Here is a 24,702-nt window from a genome sequence, read left to right on the forward strand (position 1 = left end):
ACTTCTGAATGATAGTGTAGAAATGTATATTTGCTATAGAAATGTATCAGAGGGGTTAAAAACACCATTTTATCCACCTTTTTCCTAAGGAGCCAACGGCTTTATAAATCTATGGGAGGCACTTCTGGTCGGGGGAAGTTCCACTCAAAAAGACTGAAACAAATATTTCAAATCATAAAGTTGTGCAACAAATAATCCTTATCCGTCAGTTTGACTGAATGAGCTGTAAAATTCCCTTCATGCTCTATTTTCACACACCAGGAGAATAACGTAACGCTTGGTATTTTAATGTGGTTCAACAAGAATACCTGTCGCTCTTTTCAGTCGCTGCATTCTTTTTCATCCTGACTATTTTCTTTTTTTCCTTTGTATTCTGCTGTACCAGTATGAAAAATGAAAACATATACTGCGCATTTGTGGATTTAATTCATGATATAACCCATGAATAATTCACTGGAATGCACAAAAAATCTCTTGTTTATCTCCTCAAATCCTCACATCTCTATCCAGGTTTGTTTCACACGAATGCTTTAAAATGTAACGGTCTCTCCTTTTCACTTCTAATCCTTATTATCAGTGTTTACTTAATAAAGCAGGTAAATACAATATTTATTGGCAGTCAAAATGACGGAAATCACTTTGAAATATTACCACTCAATGTTCCAGTTAATTAACGTTTTTAATTAAGACAACGAATGTATGTTACATACATTATCACAGTGATATTTAACAATATTGCTGTGGAAATATATCATGCTCTAGGGGTCATTTATGATCTGTTGTAAGATTTGAATGTCCTTTCGATGTTCAATGGTTGAAGGGTGTGTAGAATAATTTCATCTCATTGTACACAGTTTTTGAAAATGCTTATTATTGCGTTTACAGAGCGAGTCGTTCACATGATTCTTCACAGTTTAACGGAAGTAACACCCGTAATTCACGCAAAGCGTAACGGGGCGTATGAAAAAGGTGGATAATTTCTTGATATTTCAAGGTTCCCCATGGAAAGGGACAAATTAAATTATGATCCTGAGTAACCTTGAGTAGCATTATAAGTAGAAAAAATCTAACATTATTAAAAAGTTAAGGAACAAGACATGACAGATGCAGCTGATCCTCACCCAGGACGAATGCTCCTTCATCTCGTGCTGGTTGTTGTGGTTTCCGCTCGCATGACCTCGCCAAAAACAGTTCTGACACAGCTGATAGTTGAAACACTGTTGACAGCGATAACGGAATCCCATCATGCTTTCCGACCGACAGAAAGAACATGCCACCGGATGACAGACTGAGAAAAAGAGAGAGAGAGAGAGAGATTCAATGTGCAGGAACATATGAATATTAAACTACAAAATGAATGTTCGTGACGTTAGCGATAAGGCAAAATTCTATCTTTGTCACGGCAGTATAAATAAGCTTGAGTAATATGAATAAATTAGCATATAATATTCCAAGCGAGTGTTACCGTTCTCCACGTTTGCCAGCCGATGCAACAGAGGAAGCCAAAAGAGACACTGAGGAAGAGGATCTGACATCAGAGTGTCCAGAAACATGTTCAGCATCACCTTCTTCTGTTAAACACACATACACACACACTAAATATCCTCATCACAGAACTTGCCAACATTTACACATTTTTGCATTTTCTGACCGTCCTGTGCAAAAGCTGCTGTGTGTGTTGCTATGTGGCTGCTATGTAGTTTTCACATGTCACTCACATGTCTCTAGATATGGCTTTGATTCATCTGTCAATTTAAAACAAATTCACCTGTTTTATTGTACAATAGGTTATGGCTGGGCATTTATTTGAATTTATTTACTATATAACCGTTGATGGAATTTTTTTAAATAATATGACAACGAGATAAAACAAGCCACATTCTGTTTTACAATGACGCTCTCACTTTTTTTTTAGCTGACTGTATTTATTTTAATCTAATTTACTTTAAATTATGATTTTATTATTTATTTACATGTATGTACACTACCTTAAAAAGTTTGGGGTCTGTAAGATTTTTTTATACTTTTGAAAGTCTCTTCTGCTCACCAAGACTGCATTTATTTGATCAAAAATACCGGACAAAAACAGTAATATTCTGAAATATTATTACAATTTAAAATAACAGTTTTCTATTTAAACATATTTTAAAATGTAATTTATTCCTGTGATGCAAAGCTGAATTTTCAGCAGCATTACTCCAGTCTTCAGTGTCACATGATCCTTCAGAAATCTTTCTAATATGCTGAATTTGTTTTATATCAATATTGAAAACAGTTTTGCTGCTTCATATTATTGTGGAAACCATAAAAAATAATTCAGAATTCTCTGATAATATAAAGTTCAAAAGAAACAACCTTATTTGAAATAGAAATCTTTTGTTACATTTTAAGTCTTTACAGTCACTTCTGTTAAATGTAATGCATCCTGAATAATTAAAATTATTAAACACATTTTTTACAGTACATCAAAAAAAAATCCACTATTAAAAATATATATTTTTTAAGTTCAATAAATAGATTTTTTTTTTGAAAATTTGATTATGATTTGAAAAACAATATACGGCAAGTCATGCACTAACTCTAACTATCAGACACAATACTGATGCTTTGCAAACAACGCTAACAAGACAAAAAGAAGAAACGTGTGTAAAATTGTTACTTGTTGAGGAAAACAGGATCTGGCGAAGTGATCCTTGTAGCCGAACGATGGCCCCTCGTACACGGCATTGGGCAGCTTTAGCGCCTCCTGGAGGAAGTGGTCGAAGTTGGGCATCATCATCGCACCATGAGAATCTGATATCTGAGAGAAAATATCTAACACACACAAACACACTCGTTATTTCAGTCACAGAACGTTCATGAGTATTGTCATGCATATCTCTGTCCACTAGTGGGCAGCACTGCTGAAATCTCACAGCGAAGCCACTATTATCCAAAAGCTATATTTCCATCCACAGTTTCTAATTTCACTTGCACACAAAATTTAAATATTGCATAAAACATTTGCAAATAAAAAGCATCGTTTCAATCCCATGTGTTCACTTCCTGGAAAATTGGCGCAAAATATCTGTGAGAAAAAAGAAAGTTGCTGCATTCGGGGAATCCACTGTGGATAATTTTTCCAACATTGAAAATGCCTCGAGTCTCAGGCGAAACAAAACCTACGCTGTCATGTTATCTTGCGTTCGGATGGAAAACGCAATCGTGTGAAAATGGTTCTGGGAGGTCATTATACTAGGGCTGCCCATGACTAAAGATTTCCCAAGTCGACCATCAGTCATTTATTTAAGCAATTAGCTGATTAGTCAGCTTTTGTTACATTATAAAAGTCTTTACTGTCACTTTTGTTCAATTTAATGCATCCTGAATAACTACAATGATTAATTTCTTTAAAATCAAAATCATACTGACCCCAAACTTTTGAACATTAGTGTATATATGATTTTTTATTTACATAACACATTTTTTACAGTACATCAAGAAAATCCACTATTAAAAAGTTTTTTTTTTTAAGTTCAATAAATCCATGATTTTTTTTGCTTAAATAAATGAATACTCTCGCGTCTCAGAGGTCATTATACTAGGGCTGCCCCTGACTAAAGATTTCCCAAGTCGATTAGTCGTTTATTTAAGCAATGATTTATTTAAGCAAAAGCTGATTAGTCAGCTTTTTTCTCCTCCAATCTCAGACTTTACATATTATGAGGAAGGAACATGAGTTTGTCCATGTTGTTGGGAAGAAGTGAGCTCCTGGTCTTGAGAAGATGCACTCCAGTGGCATAGACGTGGAAGTGAAGTTCAACATGTCGTATTTCAGCAAATATGTGCCTAAAATTAGCGCACATTTATCTAGGTTAATGTTAGAGTGAGCGGCCATGTAAAGTGGCTATTTTTAGGCTTCTACTTGCATGTTTTAAATAAGTAATGTTTGAGGTCACACATCAGCTTTTAGTGGTCATTCCTTATCCTCTCGTAATGTTACCACACTTAACCTGCATGGATCTGTCACTGCACAACTTTTCCAATTCCTGTGAAGTTTTAACTCAACCAAGCCTCTTTCTCAACTCACGTCTAGTCGACTAATATGAGGCAGTCCTACATTACACCCAACCATTTTGATGACAGACTTTGGCTCAGGTATTTCAGAATGATCAAACCAACATCTGAGATGCTGTGAGATTGAATGGCTCATCTTGTTAGACCAGTTATCCAATCACATCCTCTGTTGAAGCAAAGTTATGTGCGATTTTTGTTGCGCATCAAGGGATTTATTCAGTAAATGTTTTTCCTTCGTAGTTTATGCATCTGATAAAAAATACCCACCTCAACTTGAGTATTTTTATGCACATTTTTAGAATTTATTCACATCTTGGCTTTTCCATCCAGGGTTCTTTTATGCAATATCCCAAAATTTGCATAGAAATAGGTAGAGGGACATAGCTATTGATGCATGAACTTACAGCGAAGTTTATCAACCAGTTTCCCTCCACACAGCACCGAGAGCATCACTTTGACGGAAAACACTGTTAGCCTTCCCTGAGCATCACTGCAAAACAAACAGTTACACCGTCAAAAAAACTTCCACAAACACAACACACACACTAGCCGCGTTTCCATTACCCTTCAAATTGCGTGAATTGAAATTGCGAATTGAAAATACGCCCAATGGAAACACGTCAATTTCGCAAAAACTCCCATTTATCGCAAAAAAGTTTTTACGCTCGCATGAGGAGGTTTTTCAGGCAATTCGAAAAAGAAATATTTCGCAAACCTGCAATGGAAACAGTTTTTGCGCATTTACAGGTCACCTGACGTAGATGACGCGGGATGTTTGGACAGAATACGAGACAGAGCTCTTTATTAAATTCATAAAAGACAACGTATAGAAAGTATAAGGGTCTTTCCTTGCCATTAATGCTTGGATAACACACATACGTCTCCTTCGATTAATAATAATGGCCAGTGCAGTGGCTGGGATTAGTACATAAACCTACCAACGTCCGTTGCTATGATTTTTGGAATGACTTTACTTATCGCGAGAGGAAAAAATGAAGTTTTAGTCCCATAACACCGGTTAATGGAAACGGCGTCATTTCGCAATAGTTTTTTGTCGCCATTTAGAAGAAATGCATAAATCAGTAATGGAAACGCGCCCACACACACTCACCTGTCGTGTGCCGCCACTATGAAGTTGAGCAGCAGGCTGGTGTTGTGCTGGACGTTGATCTGGTGTGTGGTGGGCAGTCGTTTGTTCAGCTGCTGGTAGATGCAGGTGATGATGGTCTCCAGCCGAGCCACACTGATCTCAGTACAGACGTCCAGCGTGTTCAGACCGTTATCACGGAACGCCTCGATCATGTTCCACACGTCCACCAGATGCACTGAGAGAGAAAATACATGAAATATAGGGAATTATGTCAGGAAAAAACCTTACAATGTCAGTCCAGATTACTCCAAATATAATAAAAATAAACAAGTGGCATGAAAAACTCACTTTTAAACTTTTTAACATGCACTACTGTTCAAAAGTTTGGGGTTTTTGAAAGAAAGTTGCTCAACAAGGCTGCATTTATTTGCTCAAAAATACAATAAAAAAACAGTAATATTGTGGAATATTAATACTATTTTAAAAGAAATGTTTTCTATTTAGATATACTTTCAAATGTAATTTATTCCTGTGATCAAAGCTGCATTTTCCAGTCTTCAGAGTCACACGATCCTTCAGAAATCATTCTAATATGCTGATTTGCTGCTCAAGAAACATTTCTGATAATTATTAATGTTGAAAACAGCTGTGCTGCACAATATTTTTGTGGAAACCTTGATACATGTTATTCAGGATTTGTTGATGAATATTTATGAAAATCCCTTGTTACATTAAATAAATGTCTTTACTGGGACTTTCTTTCAATTTAAAGCAATTCAACTTAATTACTGAATAAAAAGTATTAAAGCTCCAGTATGTGACTTTGGTATTTGACCACAAGAGGGCGCAGTTTCCAACAATAACAAAGGCGAAGCTTGATGACGCTATGAAGGAGGTGACGATGGGAGATGTCGTTTTTAATGCGTTTTCACCATCTAGCGATGTATCTAAATGGAATTAATGAATCATGATCACGGATGAGGTCATTTATTCGTTTTTGTATTACCTGTATGTCTGATCGTATTATTTTATGTTATCATAATTAATGAACTGCAAGGAATGTGAAATGTTATGCTATATTATCCCGTTTCAACTTACAGCTATTTGTCAAATGATTTGTTGGGTTAATGTTGTGCAGTTTTACGTTTTTATGGTTAATGCCGTGTTGTTTAACGTGTTCAAACCAATATCTAAAAGTAAATTTGAACGAACATTTGCAAGTAATGACTAAATATATTTTTTTAACAACACATATCCGATTGTATTTAATTGTACTGCCATAATCTCGATCACCACACGTGATAAAAAGCCTTACCGAAGTACAAAGAGCAATATAACTTTGTTTATAAGTGCTATTATTGACAGTTGCATGTCTTACCTGTCTATCAATACACTCGCGAGAGCAGAGTCTCTGTCTGTCAAGTCCAAGATAGTCGCGCAGCTCTCTCCATCTCGAAAACGCCTGGCCGATATTTATCCAGGTTTTATTCCTTCGTTTGTCACACAGTCTGCGTGTATCAGAATATGGACGCTTTCGTTTTGTTGGCACTTCAATACTCGCCAAAGAGTAATCGTGATCCATAACAGCTATAACCATCTATAACCACCACTTCCGCATTTGACCATGCGATATTCCGGTGTGGTGGGTCATATTTTTTATTTGATTTATTTTTCTTCTTTGTCAGACGTCGTTATTGTTTATTGTGATAAGAAAAAAAACTCAATAAAGTTGTTGTAAAAAAAAAAAAAAAAATCCGGTGTGGTGGAATATCCGATCACATGGTCCACACCGGAAAACAAGGACATTGCGTCACTGAGAGGCGACGTTTCTTTTCCGGGACGGCCAGTTATTTAAAATCGGAATTTCTCTGAAATAAAAAATCTTTGGAGACTTTTGAAATATTGTAAGTACACAACTGGAGGAAATATATCACACTGTGCAAGTTATTTTCGGAAATTTTATTACAAAATTCCTACATATTGGAGCTTTAATGTACTTTAAAAACAATACAATCTTACTGATTTTTGAACAGTAGTGTATTTCTAGCTTATCTTGTTAAATGTTATATACTTTTCACACCAAGTAGAGTTTTTGTTCATGCTGAGCTTATTTTTGAACTTGCAGACAACAATGAAAATGCATCTTTTGCATTAGTAGTCAGTAGTGTTTTGAAGTGAAGTACTCACAGTTGCATTTCTTCTGAATGAATCTGAGCTTGCAGGCGGTGCGGTACGTGGACAGCCGGATGGTGTCATAATCCTGTGTCTCTAAAGAATCAAAGTCACACATCAGTCACTTCATATTCAAATGCACCAGTGTACGAACACTTGCAATAGGGTCAACGGTCACGTGGTGGGAGGAACTCACTCATGTCTGTGAAGAGCTGCTTCCTATCGGCCATGACATTCCCCTTCCTTTCCACCTCCTCTATCATCCTAGAGACACAAACAGAGAAATGAAATATAAAAAAATTCACACGTTAAAATATCTGCGGCCCTGATCAAACTTTAAATGGATTTTTGCACGTGTAATCGTGCAAGATGGTTATGACGTGATGATTTTCTTTTCTTTTTTCATGTGTTGTTACTAAAATAAATAAAGATTTCTGAATTACCTCAAATAAAAGTGGTTTGGTGATGGCATAATTACCTAATAATTTAACATCTCAGATCATGGTGTAAGAATCTACAAATTAATTATCTGATCCTCACCAAACTATAACCAAATATAAAACTTTTTTGGAAAAAGTACATGCACTGGAGTTTTTGCTATAATGTTCATTGTCATAGTTATTCTTTGTTATACAAAAATTTAAAAAGTGCACAATTGCACATAAATATGAAATTGAAAATTGAAAATATTTAAATATTTATCTGATTTTAACATTTGCATGAATTTAACGTTTATTCTATATTTTAATTCCATAAATGAAACTAGAAAAAGAAATTGCGCACATTATACTAAGTCGCTAAACTTATCAAAATGTAACGTTTTGGCAACCTTACGGTCCCATGACCTTCATCACATGCCTGATGTTTATTGTATTCGCTTTTAATAAATGCCTTTGTCCTACGCACCTATCAAGTATACCGGTTAATAGTTCATTGATTATATTTTCATTACATTATAGAGGGGGGAAATCTGGATGGGGACGAAAAGTCAAAACTGAGAAATTCTGGCAAATGTAACATTTTTCTCTTAAAGGAACAGTTCACTTAAAAATAAAAATTCTGTCATAATTGAATCTGTTTCAAACCTGTATGAATTTATTTCTGTAAACCTGTATTAAATTCATACAGGTTTGAAACAACTTGAGGGTGAGTAAATGATGACAGAATTTTCACTTTTAAGTGAACTATTCCTTTAACAACTGGGAAGGAAACCTTTATGAAGTGTTCTTAAAATGTCTTACCAAGCAAGTAGCAACCACCCAAAACATCCAAAACCCCTCAACAATGACTTTGTTCCCAAACAGTTGCATCTTAATACAGAACAGAACCAAATCTCTCTGACTGAAAAGCACTGAAGCATGTGTACACACACATTCCTGCAGGGATTTTCTGGTCTCCGGTGAGACTTACCCATAATCCCCTAGGACACAGAGGCACAAACACTGACAACTGCTGAGTAAAACAGAACTCAACTATAACTGTCATCCAAAACACTTGTTAAGATTTAATTATTTTATTCATTCACCATCTTCTTCAACCGAATGACATTGTCGTTTTTATCTTTATTGCCTTAAAATCCTTTAATTTGAACTATTTTATGTGTTTCTGCACCAACACACACACTTGAGTGGGAATTATTTCTCAAACAGTCGAATGCAGACGTGCAGCACCTCACTGCTAAAACATTCCAGTGTCCTGAACTCACATTAACACTCATCACACATACACGATAAAAATCATCAACACACACCAGCTCCAAAAACACACAAACACACTGACTTCAGCTGTGGGATTGAAACTTCCTTTCACTTTTAATCACAATGACCTTTAATTAAGCAATAAGGTATAAAAGACCATCATATTTCATATACAACGGTACAAAAGTTTGGGGTCAGTATAAAAAAAAAAAAAGATAATTTTATAATTTTTTCAGCAAGGATGCATTAAATTTATCAAAAGAGACGCTAAAGACTTTTATAATTGATATATATATATATATATATATATATATATATATATATATATAATAAAAATAAATAATATATATATATATATATGTATATATATATATATATTTTTTTTTTTTTTTTTTTTAAATAAGTGCTGTTCTTTCATCAAAGAATCTTGATGTGAATCTCTTAAATCATCATATTAGACTGATTTCTGAAGGATCATGTGACACTGAAGACTGGAGTAACGATGCTGAAAATTCAGCTTTGACATCACAAAATTAAACTGCATTTAAAGAGATATTCAAATAGGAAACACTTATTTTAAATTGTAATAATATTTCAGAATATTACTGTTTTTTTCTGTATTTTTGATCAATTAATTGCAGCCTTGGTGAGCAGAAGAGGCACATTTCAAAAGCACATTTTACTGACTCCAAACCTTTGAACTGTAGTTTAGGCATAAAACACTGAAATGCAACTAGAATATGAAATGCAGAAGCACGAGACATGTAAGAGGAAACACCTGATGTTAGTTACCTGATCTCAGCGGCAGGTCAGACAGGTGAGGGCATCAAGAGGCCTGAAAACAGGAAGAAAGTGAGATGATCACGTCAGTCTAGGGCTGCACGATATTGAAGAAAAATGCGATATGCGATAAATAATGTGATGTTCGATATGCGATACGATAATGCTTAAAGTGTGTAAAATAAACAAATTATCTTTTAAATACATTTAAAATTATATAACCTACATACATCCCTACAGCTTCTGAAAGTGAACATCAGTGTTTTACTGTAGCATAAGAAGTGTTATTTTAACATCAGTGTAAACCACAGGGTTTCAGGTTATCCTACATTAGGTTTATTTCACAGCAGAAACTGAATAATCAAATGTAAAAATAAAACACTGCTTAGTTTTCACTGCATGAATTAGCCTAAATATATGATGATTCTTAAAGCTACAAAAGTTATTCAGCCAAGAGCAGTGAGTGATTTTCTCTTTGTCTTTTGTTCATGACCCCAGTTATTGCAAGCTGTTGCGACATGCATATCACGATAAATACATTTGCGATATTTCGATATATTGTGCAGCCGTACTTCAGTCATACACACATTAATCACCACTGATCATTCGTCCTGCTGCGTCTGTGTCCGTCACACTAATGTTCACTCACGTCAGTCTTTCATAAACATGAATCTGCTCCTGTGATTGAGACTGATTTCTGTAATAGTACTAATAAAATAATTGGTTAAATACAATACATAATCCAGTTTGTTTAAATCTCATACATTTTAAATATTCGAATATTGTTACATTCTAGCCACATTTTAACCATTCATACTTTTAACTCAATGAATAAAAATGTCACATTCAAAAGATTTATGCTGATTTTAAGCAAGTTGAATACATAAAACAATAAAATATGATTTAAATGAAATAAAAAAAAAACAACTATGCCATGATTTCATGACTGACAAATAAAAATTTAGTGTAATACTTTGTTAAAACTGTAGGCTATAATCCAGATGGATGGAAGTGTACATGCGATTCAAACACATAAATCTTAAGTAGTCATTTATTCTGACAAAATTAAAAACTGCACAAGCACCATAAATCGCAAATATTTCATTATACTTACACTATAGTCTATCTATCTAATGCTTTATGATGCAAATACCTTGTTTTCAGTAAAATATGATTTGATCTGTGTTTACATACACTGCTTTAACATTCATCTGCTAATTTACATTTATGCATTTGGCAGATGCTTTTATCTAAAGCAACTTTGAGATGTACATTTTATCAGTTCATGCATGCAGTGGAAATCAAACCCATATGACCCTGGTGTTGCTAAAGTGGCCAAACAGACAATCCAGTCATGAATACACACAGATTATAGTTCTGCACATTAAGGGTTGAGGTGAAGAAATCCACATAATGGCAGCTGATGTATAACTGATTCAAAACACACGCTACACATCAGTAGCTCAAAACTGATCCATATCAGCTCGTAATAAACAGCTGCCACATTTCGCAATTAACTCAAACACACCGTCTCTGTACAACCACAACCCCAAACACCCTCAAAGTGGAAGTAGAGGAGCAGTCACACACAGATGGGCGGCAGAGAGTTTACTATTCCTGTCAGCCACCCAAACTCATGACCTTTCACTCAAACACCATAAGTGGAAAACTATGATGTAAAGGCACCATATGAGGAGTGTCTATGTGTGTGTGTGTGTGTGTGTGTGTGTGTGTGTGTGTGTGTGTGTGTGTGTGTGGTCAGGCGGCTTTTAGCCTCTGCTGATGCAGTTCATTCTCGATCCTCCATTCATACCTGCCACCAAACCCAGAGTTCAGCCGCTCAATAATGTCAGACGCCACGGCCTCTCGGAGACTAAAGCAGAACAGAATGTTGTTGCTATACTCACACTGACTAATACTGGCAGATATTAATATTTCAGCCAGATATTATTGGTTCGTGCTGTGAGCAATGATGAAACAGCGGCAACCAGAGCTCAGCTCAACATACAAGCACCCAACATTTTACATTTTTCAAAAATTATTCATTTTAGGAACATTTATCCTTATTCATATCGGATATATATATATATATATATATATATATATATATATATATATATATATATATATATATATATATATATAAAATGTATTATACATTATATATTATTATATTAATTACATTTCTTTTAAATATATTTTAATTTATTTTATAAATTATGTATTATTATAAAATTAATTATAATTATAATATATATGTGTATATATATATAAAATTTGTTTAAAATATTTAAAATGTAATTAGTAAAAATGTATTTATTTATATATATATATATATATATATATATATATTCTTTTTTTATATATATATATATATATATATATATATATATATATATATATATATATCAAAACGCAATAAAATGTTTACTATTTGCAAGTAATATGTGATATGTCTCTATGTGACATCACAGAATATCAAATGCTTAAGTTAGCAATAAAAACAGATATAATGATCAACAAACCGTTGGATTAATAAGCGCTGACCCATGTTCGTCAACCAGCCTGAAACTTGGACATTGTCATGTGAAGACTTTGGGGTTTCTACCTGTCAGAGTAACTGTGTGTGAGGTAATAATTAAACAAGCCATTATCAGATAGTTTATAACAGAATGTCTGAGTTACTGAACTCTCTGCAGTAACAGGGGTGTATGACTGTGTTATGGAAACATTTACCACAGTAACATTTGCTTTGACGACCACAACTGACAGCTCCATCTGCCTGTTTACACACCACGCGTGTGCTTAAGTGCTGCGTGTATATTTAGCATCTAATAAGTGTCTTTATTAATCATCTGAAGATATTTCTTTTGAGTTAATGGGGGAGCTTGTGTTCTTTTCTTCCAGTGCCAGCTCATATCAGTTTCTCTGACGTGACGTGGAGCGAATGATTGAATATCTCCTTTGGGGAGATCAACAAAAGCCTTCTGAAGGTTCCCGCGGACAGCGGCCCTGATCTTCCTTTCAGACTTTACAGAGGCTGAGCTGAGTGAGAGAAAGACTGTGATGGAGAACAATGTCTTTGTGCACCAAAATAAGATCAAACTCAGTCGCTGGGGTTGAGACGTCACATCCATTCAGAAAAGCAGCGACGGAGAACAGGAGAGATTCTGTGTGTGTGTGTTTGCATTTCACAGGACTGGCATGAGCTCTATTTGCATTTACACAGTCAAATAAGGATAAAAGCCCAAAAGTTAAACACACAAAAGAAGCGGGTAACTAATGAAACCTGTCAAGAACACATCCGGCTCTTATTTCATCTCAAAATCAAAAGACAGAAACAAGAAGTTGCATGTTGAAGGAAATTCAAGACTTTTTTAAGAGCGTTAAGACTTTTTGAGAATTAAGCACATATACCCCCCACACACCCGATTCACATGACTTAAAGAGGACCTGTTATGAATTTTTTTGTGATTTTATTTAAACATTTTTAACTTCCTTTAGTGATTAATGTTTCTGTTTGAACATGAAAAAGGTCTTCAAAGTTAAGTTACAGAGCCCAAAGTTTCCACTCTGTGTCTGAACTCCCTGAAACTCCTCAGCTGTAGTCCTGAGTTTTCTTCCGGGAATGAACACATCACAATATTCCTCATTTAAATAATTCCCAATCCCGATTCCCGACCAAGGCATACGCTACATAAAGGTGGTTGAGCTAGTTAGTAGTGTGTGGAAACTCGGTTATGGTAAGGGGCGGGACATTTCCCAAACACGGTGGAAGCGCTCGACCAATCACAACACACTGGTCCAGCCGACCAATCAGAGCACATCGTGCTTTCGGAAGGAGGGGCTTCATCGAGACAGGAACTACACAGAGCGTTACTGACAGAATGGGAAGAGCAACAATGTCAAATATGTGATTTTTGAACAAGCATGAAAGCCTTTTCAATTAGACTCAAAAAACAAAATTAAGATTTTGTAAAAGGGCCTCTAGATGTTCTTAAAAAAAAATTATATATATATATATATATATATATATATATATATATATATATATATATATATATATATATATATATGATTTATAATGCCCTGGAGAAAAATGTATGAACTAAAAATGATCAAAATGTATAAACCAGCATCATCGTAAAAAAATAAACTGGTTTAAATAAAAGGCCAACATTCTTGAGTTCTGACGAGCGAGGTGCATCTGGATTAAACCTACACTGATTCAGAACTCAATCTAGTAACGTGCCCTGTACTTTCAGTTTCAGAAGTGTGTTAAAGGTTCAAGATCTCATGTCACGAGCAATTTATGAACACACCTTTTAGGGTCTGCTGGTTCATATGATTATTTTCTGACATCCTAATTCTGGAGGAGGCCATTGGTCTGTCTGAATGCCACTGTGGATGTGGACATGCCTGCATGTGTGTGTGTGTGTGTGTGTGTGTGTGTGTGTGTGTGTGTGTGTGTGTGTGTGTGTGTGTGTGTGTGTGTGTGTGTGTGTGTGTGTGTGTGTGTGTGTGTGTGTGTCGAGCAGGTAGGCAGAACATCCGATGAGGGGGACAAACATTCCATAGATTCCAGATCTCAAACCTATGTGTGTGAGTGTGTGTATGTGTGTGTGTGTGTGTGTGTATGTGTGTGTGTGTGTGTGTGTGTGTGTGTGAAAGAGAGTGTGAGTCTTTACTCAGGTCACATGAATAAATGGATTTCAAACACTTTGTTTTAAGAAACCAAAGAGCAGCAGGGGCCCCTTTCGCTTACACACACACACACACACACATATATATATACACACACTCCTACAAAAGTACAGCCTGGCAAGAAGATACTCTCATGGTTATTTTTGCCTTGGTGACGACCTGACGACTCTCTGGTCTGGTATGAACACGCACACAAATATGATCTCTCAAACTCTGTCCACATAATCCTTAACAGTTATCACATTAGTATCAGCTCTATTTACTTTATCTTGTGAAGAAGAAAAAGAAGAAAAAAATACTGTCTGTGCTCATAATCTTTCATTAAATGAATTGACTTGCTCTGCCTTAAAATAATCTCTCTACAGCACAAAGTTACAGCCCCTGTACCATGAAGACTGTAGCATGGTAACACCAGAGTACTTTTCAATAAGGGCCTTTAATGTTAAAAACTTGCTTATTAACAAAGTGGTTTAATAAACCAATCCAGTTCAACATCAGATGAACCAAATAGAAAACATTTTTACAAAAAGTACATTCAACTATGGTACTAAATGAGCAACATATAACTTACTAAAATGTACCAAAGTAGCCTATCGTTTTTTATGGCCATTGCACCATGGTATTTTTGGAAACACATTGGAATAGCACCATGTAAATAAATACCATGGTATGAAGGACTATGGTTTTACCATCTGATTCAGTCACTATAATGTGGTACTATAACAGTAGGTTTTCTGGGGTTTTTTTGGTAAAACATTGTACCAATCCAAAGTAGGCTAGCCTACTTCAAATACCATGTCAGTGACTTTTATTGCCGTGTTTGAGTTTCTCTTTCTGACTTCCTACACAATAACAACGGAAACACAACACAACATGCACGTACCAACTGAAAAATATCTTCCATAAACACACAAATACAAATGAAGAGCCGAAATCTCTCATATGAAACTGATGTTGAGTAAGAAGTTACAGAGTTTCGGGATGTTTCACGTTTGTTGTTTTCGTTTAACGGAAACAGTTTCATGCGCAGGAACAGATTTGCTCAATCTACATGTAAACAAACCCCCCAAAAATCCACATATGTGTGTTATGTCGTAATTAACCATTACAATGACTTTACGTCTTTAAGTTAGAGGAATGAAGAGATGAAAGCGAGCAGCCATGTTGTCAAACATTAAGTTCACCTCATTCACCGCTCAGAGTTTCTTTCATGCAGATGAGAGTACGTTTTTATAGTTTATACTGCTATATTATCATTTAAACCGGTATATCACCGTGTATAGTTGTAGGTTTTGGTTTGTAGTTGTGTGTTTAATGAAGGTTAACTGAAGTGAAGAGCAGAAGTTCGGTTTTGACTCACCGGAGCGAATTTCCGCCGCTCGGATCCCGTTCAAAGCCTCCAACATCAGTCTCTCATCTCAGTCTCTGGTTTCTCGTTAAATTCTCATTGTATCAGATGATTCAGTTCTGTTGAGTCACGATTCATTCACGAGATCTCCGGTGTACAGGCAGAACGACTCTGTGTGTGATAGCCATACTGGAGAAACTCAACACTCAATGAATACTCTCACTCTCTCTCTCTCTCTCTCTCTCTCTCTCTCTCTCTCTCTCTCTCTCTCTCTCTCTCTCTCTCTGAATTTCATTTCAATTACTCTCTCTCTCTCTCTCTCTCTGAATTTCATTTCAATTACTCTCTCTCTCTCTCTCTCTCTCTCTGAATTTTATTTCAATTACTATCTCTCTCTCTGAATTTTATTTCAATTACTATCTCTCTCTCTGAATTTAATTTCTATCTATCTATCTATCTATCTATCTATCTATCTATCTATCTATCTATCTATCATCGATGCAGTGAATATTGTAATATTTGAATTATTATTACATTATTTTAGTAAAAATATTAGTTATTAATATTATTATTAATTATATTTATTTTGTCAATACAAATGTTATATATCTAAATTATAATATCTATAATAATACAAATATTTACAAATTTAATAATAATACTATATCTATCTATATATCATCTATCTATCAATACATTGTGAACATTGTTATATTTTAATTATTATTAAAATATTTTTTGTAAAAAAAAATACTGTGGAGGAGCTATATTGACATTTGAGCGGATATTAATTAATATAATGCTATGCTATGCCTTGGAATAATGTAATAATGGTAATAATGGTATGCCTTGGAATAATGTAGACAAGTCATTGCTTTTATAGTGTTTTTTGGTCTTGGCGGTGTAAATCATGCATGCTGCGTCAGGACTTGTTGCCTAGCATCTCCTTTCGTGTTTCACTGGAGAAAGAAATACAGGGTTGGACCAACATGAGTGTATTTTTGTGTGAACTCTTCTTCTGCGTTTGTAATGCATGATGTCAGAGCGCACCCACCCGTGAGATAGGTTTAGATTCAAGGGTCAGACTAATGACTGAGATGACAGAGATCTGCATGTTTACCAAGCTTATATCTGAACTCAATGAGCCGAAACAATCATAATTATTACTGGGTAAACATCCGTACTGAGTGAGTTCAGAAGATGTTCTGTTTCGTTTTTGTGTTTTTACAGACCATTTTTGCAATGAAACAGCTTCAGTATAAAATCAAATCTTTGGGATCTTTGCCCAAATAGCCACAGATCAAACACAAATGTAGAATAATGGCGAGTAATTCATGTTATTTACTGATGTTGCTGTTAAAACAAAAACATAAGAGTAATTATTTATTTATTTGTTTGTTTACAGCCAGTTGCCAGAGCTGTAAACATTTTATGGCTGTCAAATCGATTATCTAACATAATAATTATATATGTGTGTATTTATATTATTATATTTATGTGTGTGTGTGTGTGTGTGTGTGTGTGTGTGTGTGTGTGCGTGTCTGTATATATAGTATACACTATACACACACATATTATATAAACACAAACTTTTTTGAAGATGCGACTAACTGCGATATGTGAATATATATATATATATATATATATATATATATATATATATATATATATATATATATACAGTATATATACATACACTCACCTAAAGGATTATTAGGAACACCTGTTCAATTTCTCATTAATGCAATTATCTAATCAACCAATCACATGGCAGTTGCTTCAATGCATTTAGGGGTGTGGTCCTGGTCAAGACAATCTCCTGAACTCCAAACTGAATGTCAGAATGGGAAAGAAAGGTGATTTAAGCAATTTTGAGCGTGGCATGGTTGTTGGTGCCAGACGGGCCGGTCTGAGTATTTCACAATCTGCTCAGTTACTGGGATTTTCACGCACGATTTTCGGCCGGATGAAAACGCTAAATTATCCAAATTGACAGAGTGTGTTAAAGATATAAAAGATTGGATGACGCGCAATTTCCTTTTATTGAATCCAGACAAGACAGAGGTAATACATATCGGTTCAAAAAACCACCCACAAAACCTCTCACAATACAACTTTAACATCGTAGGATGTCCTGTTACTTCATCCTCTACAGTAAAAGACCTGGGTGTTATACTAGACTGCAACCTGTCTTTTGAAAATCATATTACAAGAACAGCCTTTTTCCACCTTAGAAACATTGCTAAGCTACGTAATATGCTATCAGTTTCTGATGCAGAAAAGTTAGTTCATGCATTCATGACCTCGAGACTAGATTACTGTAATGCTTTATTAGCTGGTCGTCCTGCATCCTCAATAAACAAGCTACAGTTAGTCCAAAATGCCGCTGCTAGAGTTCTTACTAGATCAAGAAAATATGATCATATAACACCAATTTTATCATCACTACATTGGTTACCTATAAAGTCACGTATTAATTACAAGGTACTGACTTATAAAGCCCTAAACGGCTTAGCTCCAGTCTATTTAACAGATCTTCTATCGCCCTTTAATCCATCGCGCTCTTTAAGATCACTAAATTCGAGGCTTTTGGTCATACCTAGGATATCCAGATCCACCAAAGGAGGGAGAGCATTTTCACATTTAGCTCCAAAACTCTGGAATAGTCTTCCTGATACTGTTCGTTGCTCAGACTCGCTCTCCCAGTTTAAAACTAGATTAAAGACGCATCTCTTCAGCCAGGCATTCATATAATACTTTTAATCTTACAGTTAAATCCGGTCTCTAGTTCATAAACGCCAGAGGAGAACTGGCCCCCGACTGAGCCCGGGTTCTCCCAAGGTTTTTTTTTTCTCCATTAGGTCACCTGATGGAGTTTTTCGGTTCCTTGCCACTGTTGCCTTTGGCTTGCTCAGTTGGGGATATTTGGGGATATTTAATTGAATTAATCAATCAACGATACCATTGATCAGCATTACCAAACGTGGACGTTCCACTAGAAACAAACATTGATGTATTGTTTTAATTTATTACTGTGAAGCTGCTTTGATACAACCTATGTTGTGAAAAGCGCTATATAAATAAACTTGACTTGACTTGACTTGACAACCATTTCTAGGGTTTACAAAGAATGGTGTGAAAAGGGAAAAACATCCAGTATGCGGCAGTCCTGTGGGCGAAAATGCCTTGTTGATGCTAGAGGTCAGAGGAGAATGGGCCGACTGATTCAAGCTGATAGAAGAGCAACTTTGACTGAAATAACCACTCGTTACAACCGAGGTATGCAGCAAAGCATTTGTGAAGCCACAACACGCACAACCTTGAGGTGGATGGGCTACAACAGCAGAAGACCCCACCGGGTACCACTCATCTCCACTACAAATAGGGAAAAAGAGGCTACAATTTGCACGAGCTCACCAAAATTGGACAGTTGAAGACTGGAAAAATGTTGCCTGGTCTGATGTGTCTCGATTTCTGTTGAGACATTCAGATGGTAGAGTCAGAATTTGGCGTAAACAGAATGAGAACATGGATCCATCATGCCTTGTTACCACTGTGCAGGCTGGTGGTGGTGGTGTAATGGTGTGGGGGATGTTTTCTTGGCACACTTTAGGCCCCTTAGTGCCAATTGGGCATCGTTTAAATGCCACGGCCTACCTGAGCATTGTTTCTGACCATGTCCATCCCTTTATGACCACGATGTACCCATCCTCTGATGGCTACTTCCAGCAGGATAATGCACCATGTCACAAAGCTCGAATCATTTCAAATTGGTTTCTTGAACATGACAATGAGTTCACTGTACTAAAATGGCCCCCACAGTCACCATATCTCAACCCAATAGAGCATCTTTGGGATGTGGTGGAACGGGAGCTTCGTGCCCTGGATGTGCATCCCACAAATCTCCATCAACTGCAAGATGCTATCCTATCAATATGGGCCAACATTTCTAAAGAATGCTTTCAGCACCTTGTTGAATCAATGCCACGTAGAATTAAGGCAGTTCTGAAGGCGAAAGGGGGTCAAACACAGTATTAGTATGGTGTTCCTAATAATCCTTTAGGTGAGTGTATATATGGAATATATAAAGTGACCACCATGTACTTTTGAGTTTCTTGGCCAAATCATCATTGTTATGAGATGAGTCTAACTTTTTTTTTTTTATGTTTTGTTTTGTTTTGTTTTGTTTTTTTGCAATGCCAATGAAGAAAATGAATGAGAAATACTCACAAAGTGGGCAGTCAGTGTTCACTCAATTAGCCACACCCCTTATAATTAGCCACACCCACCAGCATTAGCAACATACTCAAGGATTAGCCACACCCCTAATGCACATCAGTGACTGAAACCTGACCTGTGAAAAAGCCTGTAGTGCCATTCATCCATGAAGAACATTCTTCTGTGTTACATGATATCACTTTTGAACATGGATCATTAATCACAGTCCTTCTCTTTTTTTGTCTTCCTACTGTCGCTATCTCTTCCTATCTCTCTCTATTGCGAATCATTGTCTCAGTAAATTAGCTGCAACACCTGTATTTTGACCAGAAAATGCATCAGCACATCTACAACTACATGTAGTTGGACGGATGGAGAAAAAATTTGTGTCACATCTGTAGCGCATGTGTATTTCCCTCATATTAAATATAAAATGCATGTGTACACTTATATTTTTCGAATGTCCGGACTCCTTTATTAAGGGAGTATGGATATATAAACAGAAGTTTCAATATATTGGTATTAAATGCATTTTCTGAGAATTTATATTTCAAGTTTTGACTGCAAATGTCACGTCCATAATGCTCGAATTGCCCAATTTTAACTAGGGTTTTAACTAGAATTAGGGTGCACTGGTACTATAAATTTATATCATTTGCGTATTCTCCATCATGGATATTTTATGGTTTCAGGCCTACATTTTTCTTAATTTTATTAAGAAAAGATCATTTTTCTGAATCACAACAGAAACTACAACCTCAACATCGTCGTTATTTAAAAGATGTTTCATGTTTGTAGATTGTAGGTTGTGTAACGTCCCCAGATGAATTACAGCTGATGAGCAGCGAGTTTATTTCTGTGTGTCCGTGACATCCTAGAAGGGCAGGATCCCAGTGTTAAACCCCTGTAGAATGTGATCGTGCGGATGGAGATAAACACAGTTTCCCTTCAAGCTCTCGCACCACACAGATGAGTTGAACATTAACTGTGTCGCAGCCCATAAACTGGTGCTTTCCAAGGGTTTGGCACAATAAAAACTTTTACATTTAAGAAATTCTGCAGACACTCCGGTGCAGAACAGGCTTTAGCTTCACAAATGAAATCTGGTTGGAGAAGAAGTGCAAATACAGTACAGTAATACAGTAAATACTTCAGTGTTACTGTATACTGTATTATTGTACTACTGCAAACAAATAAACAAGCCAATACAAGCATGATAAGAATGATGGATTATCAGGCAACAGCTGTAAATTAGAACAAATTTGAAATTACATTAATGTACTGATTGTAGCCCTAGATTTTAAAAGAAGCTGAAATATGTTCAGTTGGCCTTTATTTGATTTCTGAAAAAAGACAGACATGACCTGGCTTTGGAGATGTATCAACAGCAAAATATTTTAATTTACTTGTTGTTGGTTAAAACTTTACTTGACTAGTCTAGTTTAGTAGTCTAAATAGTTTCTTCATGTTTAAATGAAAAAAGTTTTGACTGGCACTTAACACTCAAATTGAAATGCAACATTTGTAATTAAAATGTATAATATAAGGTTTCACAACCACGACACGCTGACCGTTCCAATATGGCGGGCGCGCCGACGAGTCTGGCGTGGCGGAATGTGGCATTTTAAGTAATTTTGGTCACTTTGATGACCAGCTAACGAACCAGGTAGGCCATGATGGAAGGCCATCTTAAACCAACTAAGACCCGTAAACAAACTTAGGCCTTTTAACAACAAAGGAGATAAACAAAAGTAATAAACAGTAAAAAATAATAAAAGTCTAAACAAAGTTGTGCAGTGTTCACTGAAGGTCAGTCATGTCATGTTTGAATGTTGTTGTGCTGCCATCTAGCGGTCAGAAGCGGTACCGGCACTTCATTAATGGGTCAGTCAAGGTTGTTTTTGTTTTGTTTTGTTTCATTCGTGGATTATAGAGTTCTTAGGCGACTCATTTCATCCCCAATATATATTGATATTTCTCTGTTAGAGAAAACCAAAAAACCTTTAGGAATTGAATGAAATTTTTCTTTGTCTAAAAAAACAAAAACAGGAGAGATTCTCTTCATGAACATCAGTCAGAGTGTTTTATCCAGCAGAGGGCGCTGACAGTGAGGGGATTTTCAGTAAACTGGAAAATGCAGAATCATAAATACCTGTCAAATTAATATCGGCTTCTATAAAAAAAAACAAAAAAAACATTACTTTATTAATAATATGAAAAGAGCTATCAGTCTAAAATGCCAATAAAACGGTTGCATTTAATTCATAAAAATCTTTAAGAATCATTAATCACTCATTTGTGTGTGTGTGTGTGTCTCCTGGTAAACCCCACATTATGGGGATAAAATGTAAAAATGGGGACATTTTTGGTCCCCATGAGGAAAACAGCTTATAAATCATACTTAAGGGATGTTTTTTATTTATTTTATTTTTTAATGTGAAAATGCTGAACGTTTTCTGTAATGGGTAGGTTTATGGTTAGAGGATAGAATATACAGTTTGTACAGTATAAAAATAATTCCCAGTCAGCAACATAGTGTCGGCCCAGATCCGGCCCACATCTGGTACCCATTGACGACACTATGTTGCTGTCTCTGGGTTATGTCTGGAAAGTCCCCATAAAACACGAAAACACATAGTGTGTGTGTGTGTGAGAGAGAGAGAGAGAGAGAGAGAGAGAGAGAGAGAGAGAGAGAGAGAGAGAGGGGGGGGGGGGGGGGGGGGGGTATTGGTGCATGAGAAACATGTCCAATGACCAAAAAAGAGGTTGTCATGGAAACAGCGATGGATTTCTGGCCCATTCGCATAATGAGCACCCGATCCTCTTGGTTTTCCAGTCTCTCTCCCACTCTCAGTCATGGTAAGTTTTATTATTATTTATTTTATTTCATTATGGTCGCCTACATGATGAGCACAATATCACTCAACAGGGCCTGAAATGTGAAACTGACCTTTTTCATTTAGTCCAGGTCTCCATCATCATCGTCAGAAAACCCCTCATTTCTCAAAGGGTCCAGTGGATCATGAACCCGAGCTGCAGGAGTGTTTAGTGAGCAGTCCTTCAGCCGGTGAAGTGACACCGATGAAAGGGAAATGACCCGCATGTAGGTTAAACAGAACATGACACCCGCTCACCACACGCGACCTCCAGCCTCCCGTTAACCGGAATGGCACGTGCGTTAATTATTCAGAGAAGATGGAGATAAACGGCATCAGCAGCCCTTACTGTAAGCCTCCATCCAGACTGTGTGTGTGTGTGTGTGCGTGTGTGTGAGAGAGATTGTCTTACTCGTGTCCTCAATGACTCCATCTGACATTTAAAATGCTTACACACTTACACTAGGCCTACTGGTTAAAAGTTTGGGGTCAGTAAGATTTGTTTTGAATTGAAAGATGAAACTTTTATTCATCAACTACGCATTCAAGTAATAAAAGTGACAGTACAAAGACATTTAGGCTATAATCTTGCAAAAGATTTAATAAATGCTGTTCTTTTGGACTTTATTAATCAAAGAATCTTGAAAAAAAGCTTCACGGTTTCACAAAAATATGAAGCGGAACTGTTTTCAACGTCGATGATAATCAGAAATGTTTCTTGGGCAGCGAATCATCATGATTTCTGAAGGATCATGTGACTAAAGGCTGGAGTAATGATGCTGAAAATTCAGCTTTGCATCGCAGGAATAAATTACATTTTAAAATGTATTCAAATAGAAAACTCAAAATAGAATTGTAATATTTCACAATATTACGGTTTTAGTGAGTTTTTGAACAAAGCCTTAGTGAGCATGACTAGTGAGACTCCTGTAAAAAAACATTTAAAAATCTTACAAACCCCAAACGTTTGAATGTGTATTCAGACACACACACATTTGTTTTTCTATCACCATGAGACTTTCCATTGACTTGTTTTTTATACTGACTATCGGCTCCGGGTTTGAAATGGCACAAATAAATGATGACAAAATGTTCATTTTTGGGTGAGATCCCTTTAAGTCTACATCAGATTTATGCATTATGCCAATTCTAGAGAAACGTTTACAAACACAGTCATCTTTTGCCAGAGAACTGCTTTTTTTAATTCCATCCCGTGAAAGCAGCTCCATGAGCCGATAACACACAGATCATCATCTGACACACATAAACACGCAGATCTCCTGTACATAACCAAACTCCACATTTGTTCATAATTACAGGAGAGGGGCGTCCGGCTGGAGAACACGGCTGCTGCTTTGAGTCAAGTAAATCAAGTAAGCAAGGCATGTGTGTGTGTGTGTGTGTATGAGTATGAGTGTTTTTGTCTTGTAGGTCTATGGCGTCTCATTGCTTTAAGTTAGTGCAGTGGTTTAAAGGTCTAAGCAAAGGCCAGCTCTTATAGTACATGCTCAGCTCTGTAGAGCTTGTTGTAGAGCCAGGGTTCCCACAACTTTTAACCAATGAATTTCCATTATTTTTATAATAATAAAGAATTCAGATTTTTACACACACATACATACATATATATACAGACACTCACCGGCCACTTTATTATGTACACCAGTTTAACTGCTCATTAACACAAATATCTAATCAGCCAATCACATGGCAGCAACTCAGTGCTTTTAGGCATGTAGACATGATCAAGACGATCTGCTGAAG

At 36.1% G+C, this 24,702-nt stretch overlaps 1 protein-coding gene across 5 annotated transcripts in view; it reads right to left on the bottom strand.

Annotated features, from left to right (window-relative positions):
• The window catches only part of dtnba (dystrobrevin, beta a), a 28,546-nt gene extending 12,438 nt beyond the window's left edge, over positions 1-16,108 (bottom strand). For 4 of the 5 annotated variants that reach the window (XM_079889394.1, XM_079889396.1, XM_079889398.1 and 1 more), the window contains exons 1-9: positions 15,860-16,108; positions 9,808-9,850; positions 7,515-7,582; positions 7,334-7,414; positions 5,168-5,381; positions 4,461-4,546; positions 2,660-2,814; positions 1,466-1,571; positions 1,122-1,288 (exon numbers count right to left, since the gene is read on the bottom strand). In XM_079889394.1, coding sequence (XP_079745520.1) covers positions 1,122-1,288; positions 1,466-1,571; positions 2,660-2,814; positions 4,461-4,546; positions 5,168-5,381; positions 7,334-7,414; positions 7,515-7,581 — 876 coding nt within the window. In that variant the 5' untranslated portion in view covers position 7,582; positions 9,808-9,850; positions 15,860-16,108. The remainder of the gene's footprint in view (positions 1-1,121; positions 1,289-1,465; positions 1,572-2,659; positions 2,815-4,460; positions 4,547-5,167; positions 5,382-7,333; positions 7,415-7,514; positions 7,583-9,807; positions 9,851-15,859) is intronic. The other variant, XM_079889395.1, reaches the window with a different exon arrangement.
• Positions 16,109-24,702: the final 8,594 nt, after the last annotated feature.

The sequence above is a fragment of the Squalius cephalus genome, assembly GCF_949319135.1.
Source record: "Squalius cephalus genome assembly, chromosome: 12".
In the NCBI taxonomy this organism is placed as follows: Eukaryota; Metazoa; Chordata; class Actinopteri; order Cypriniformes; family Leuciscidae; genus Squalius; species Squalius cephalus.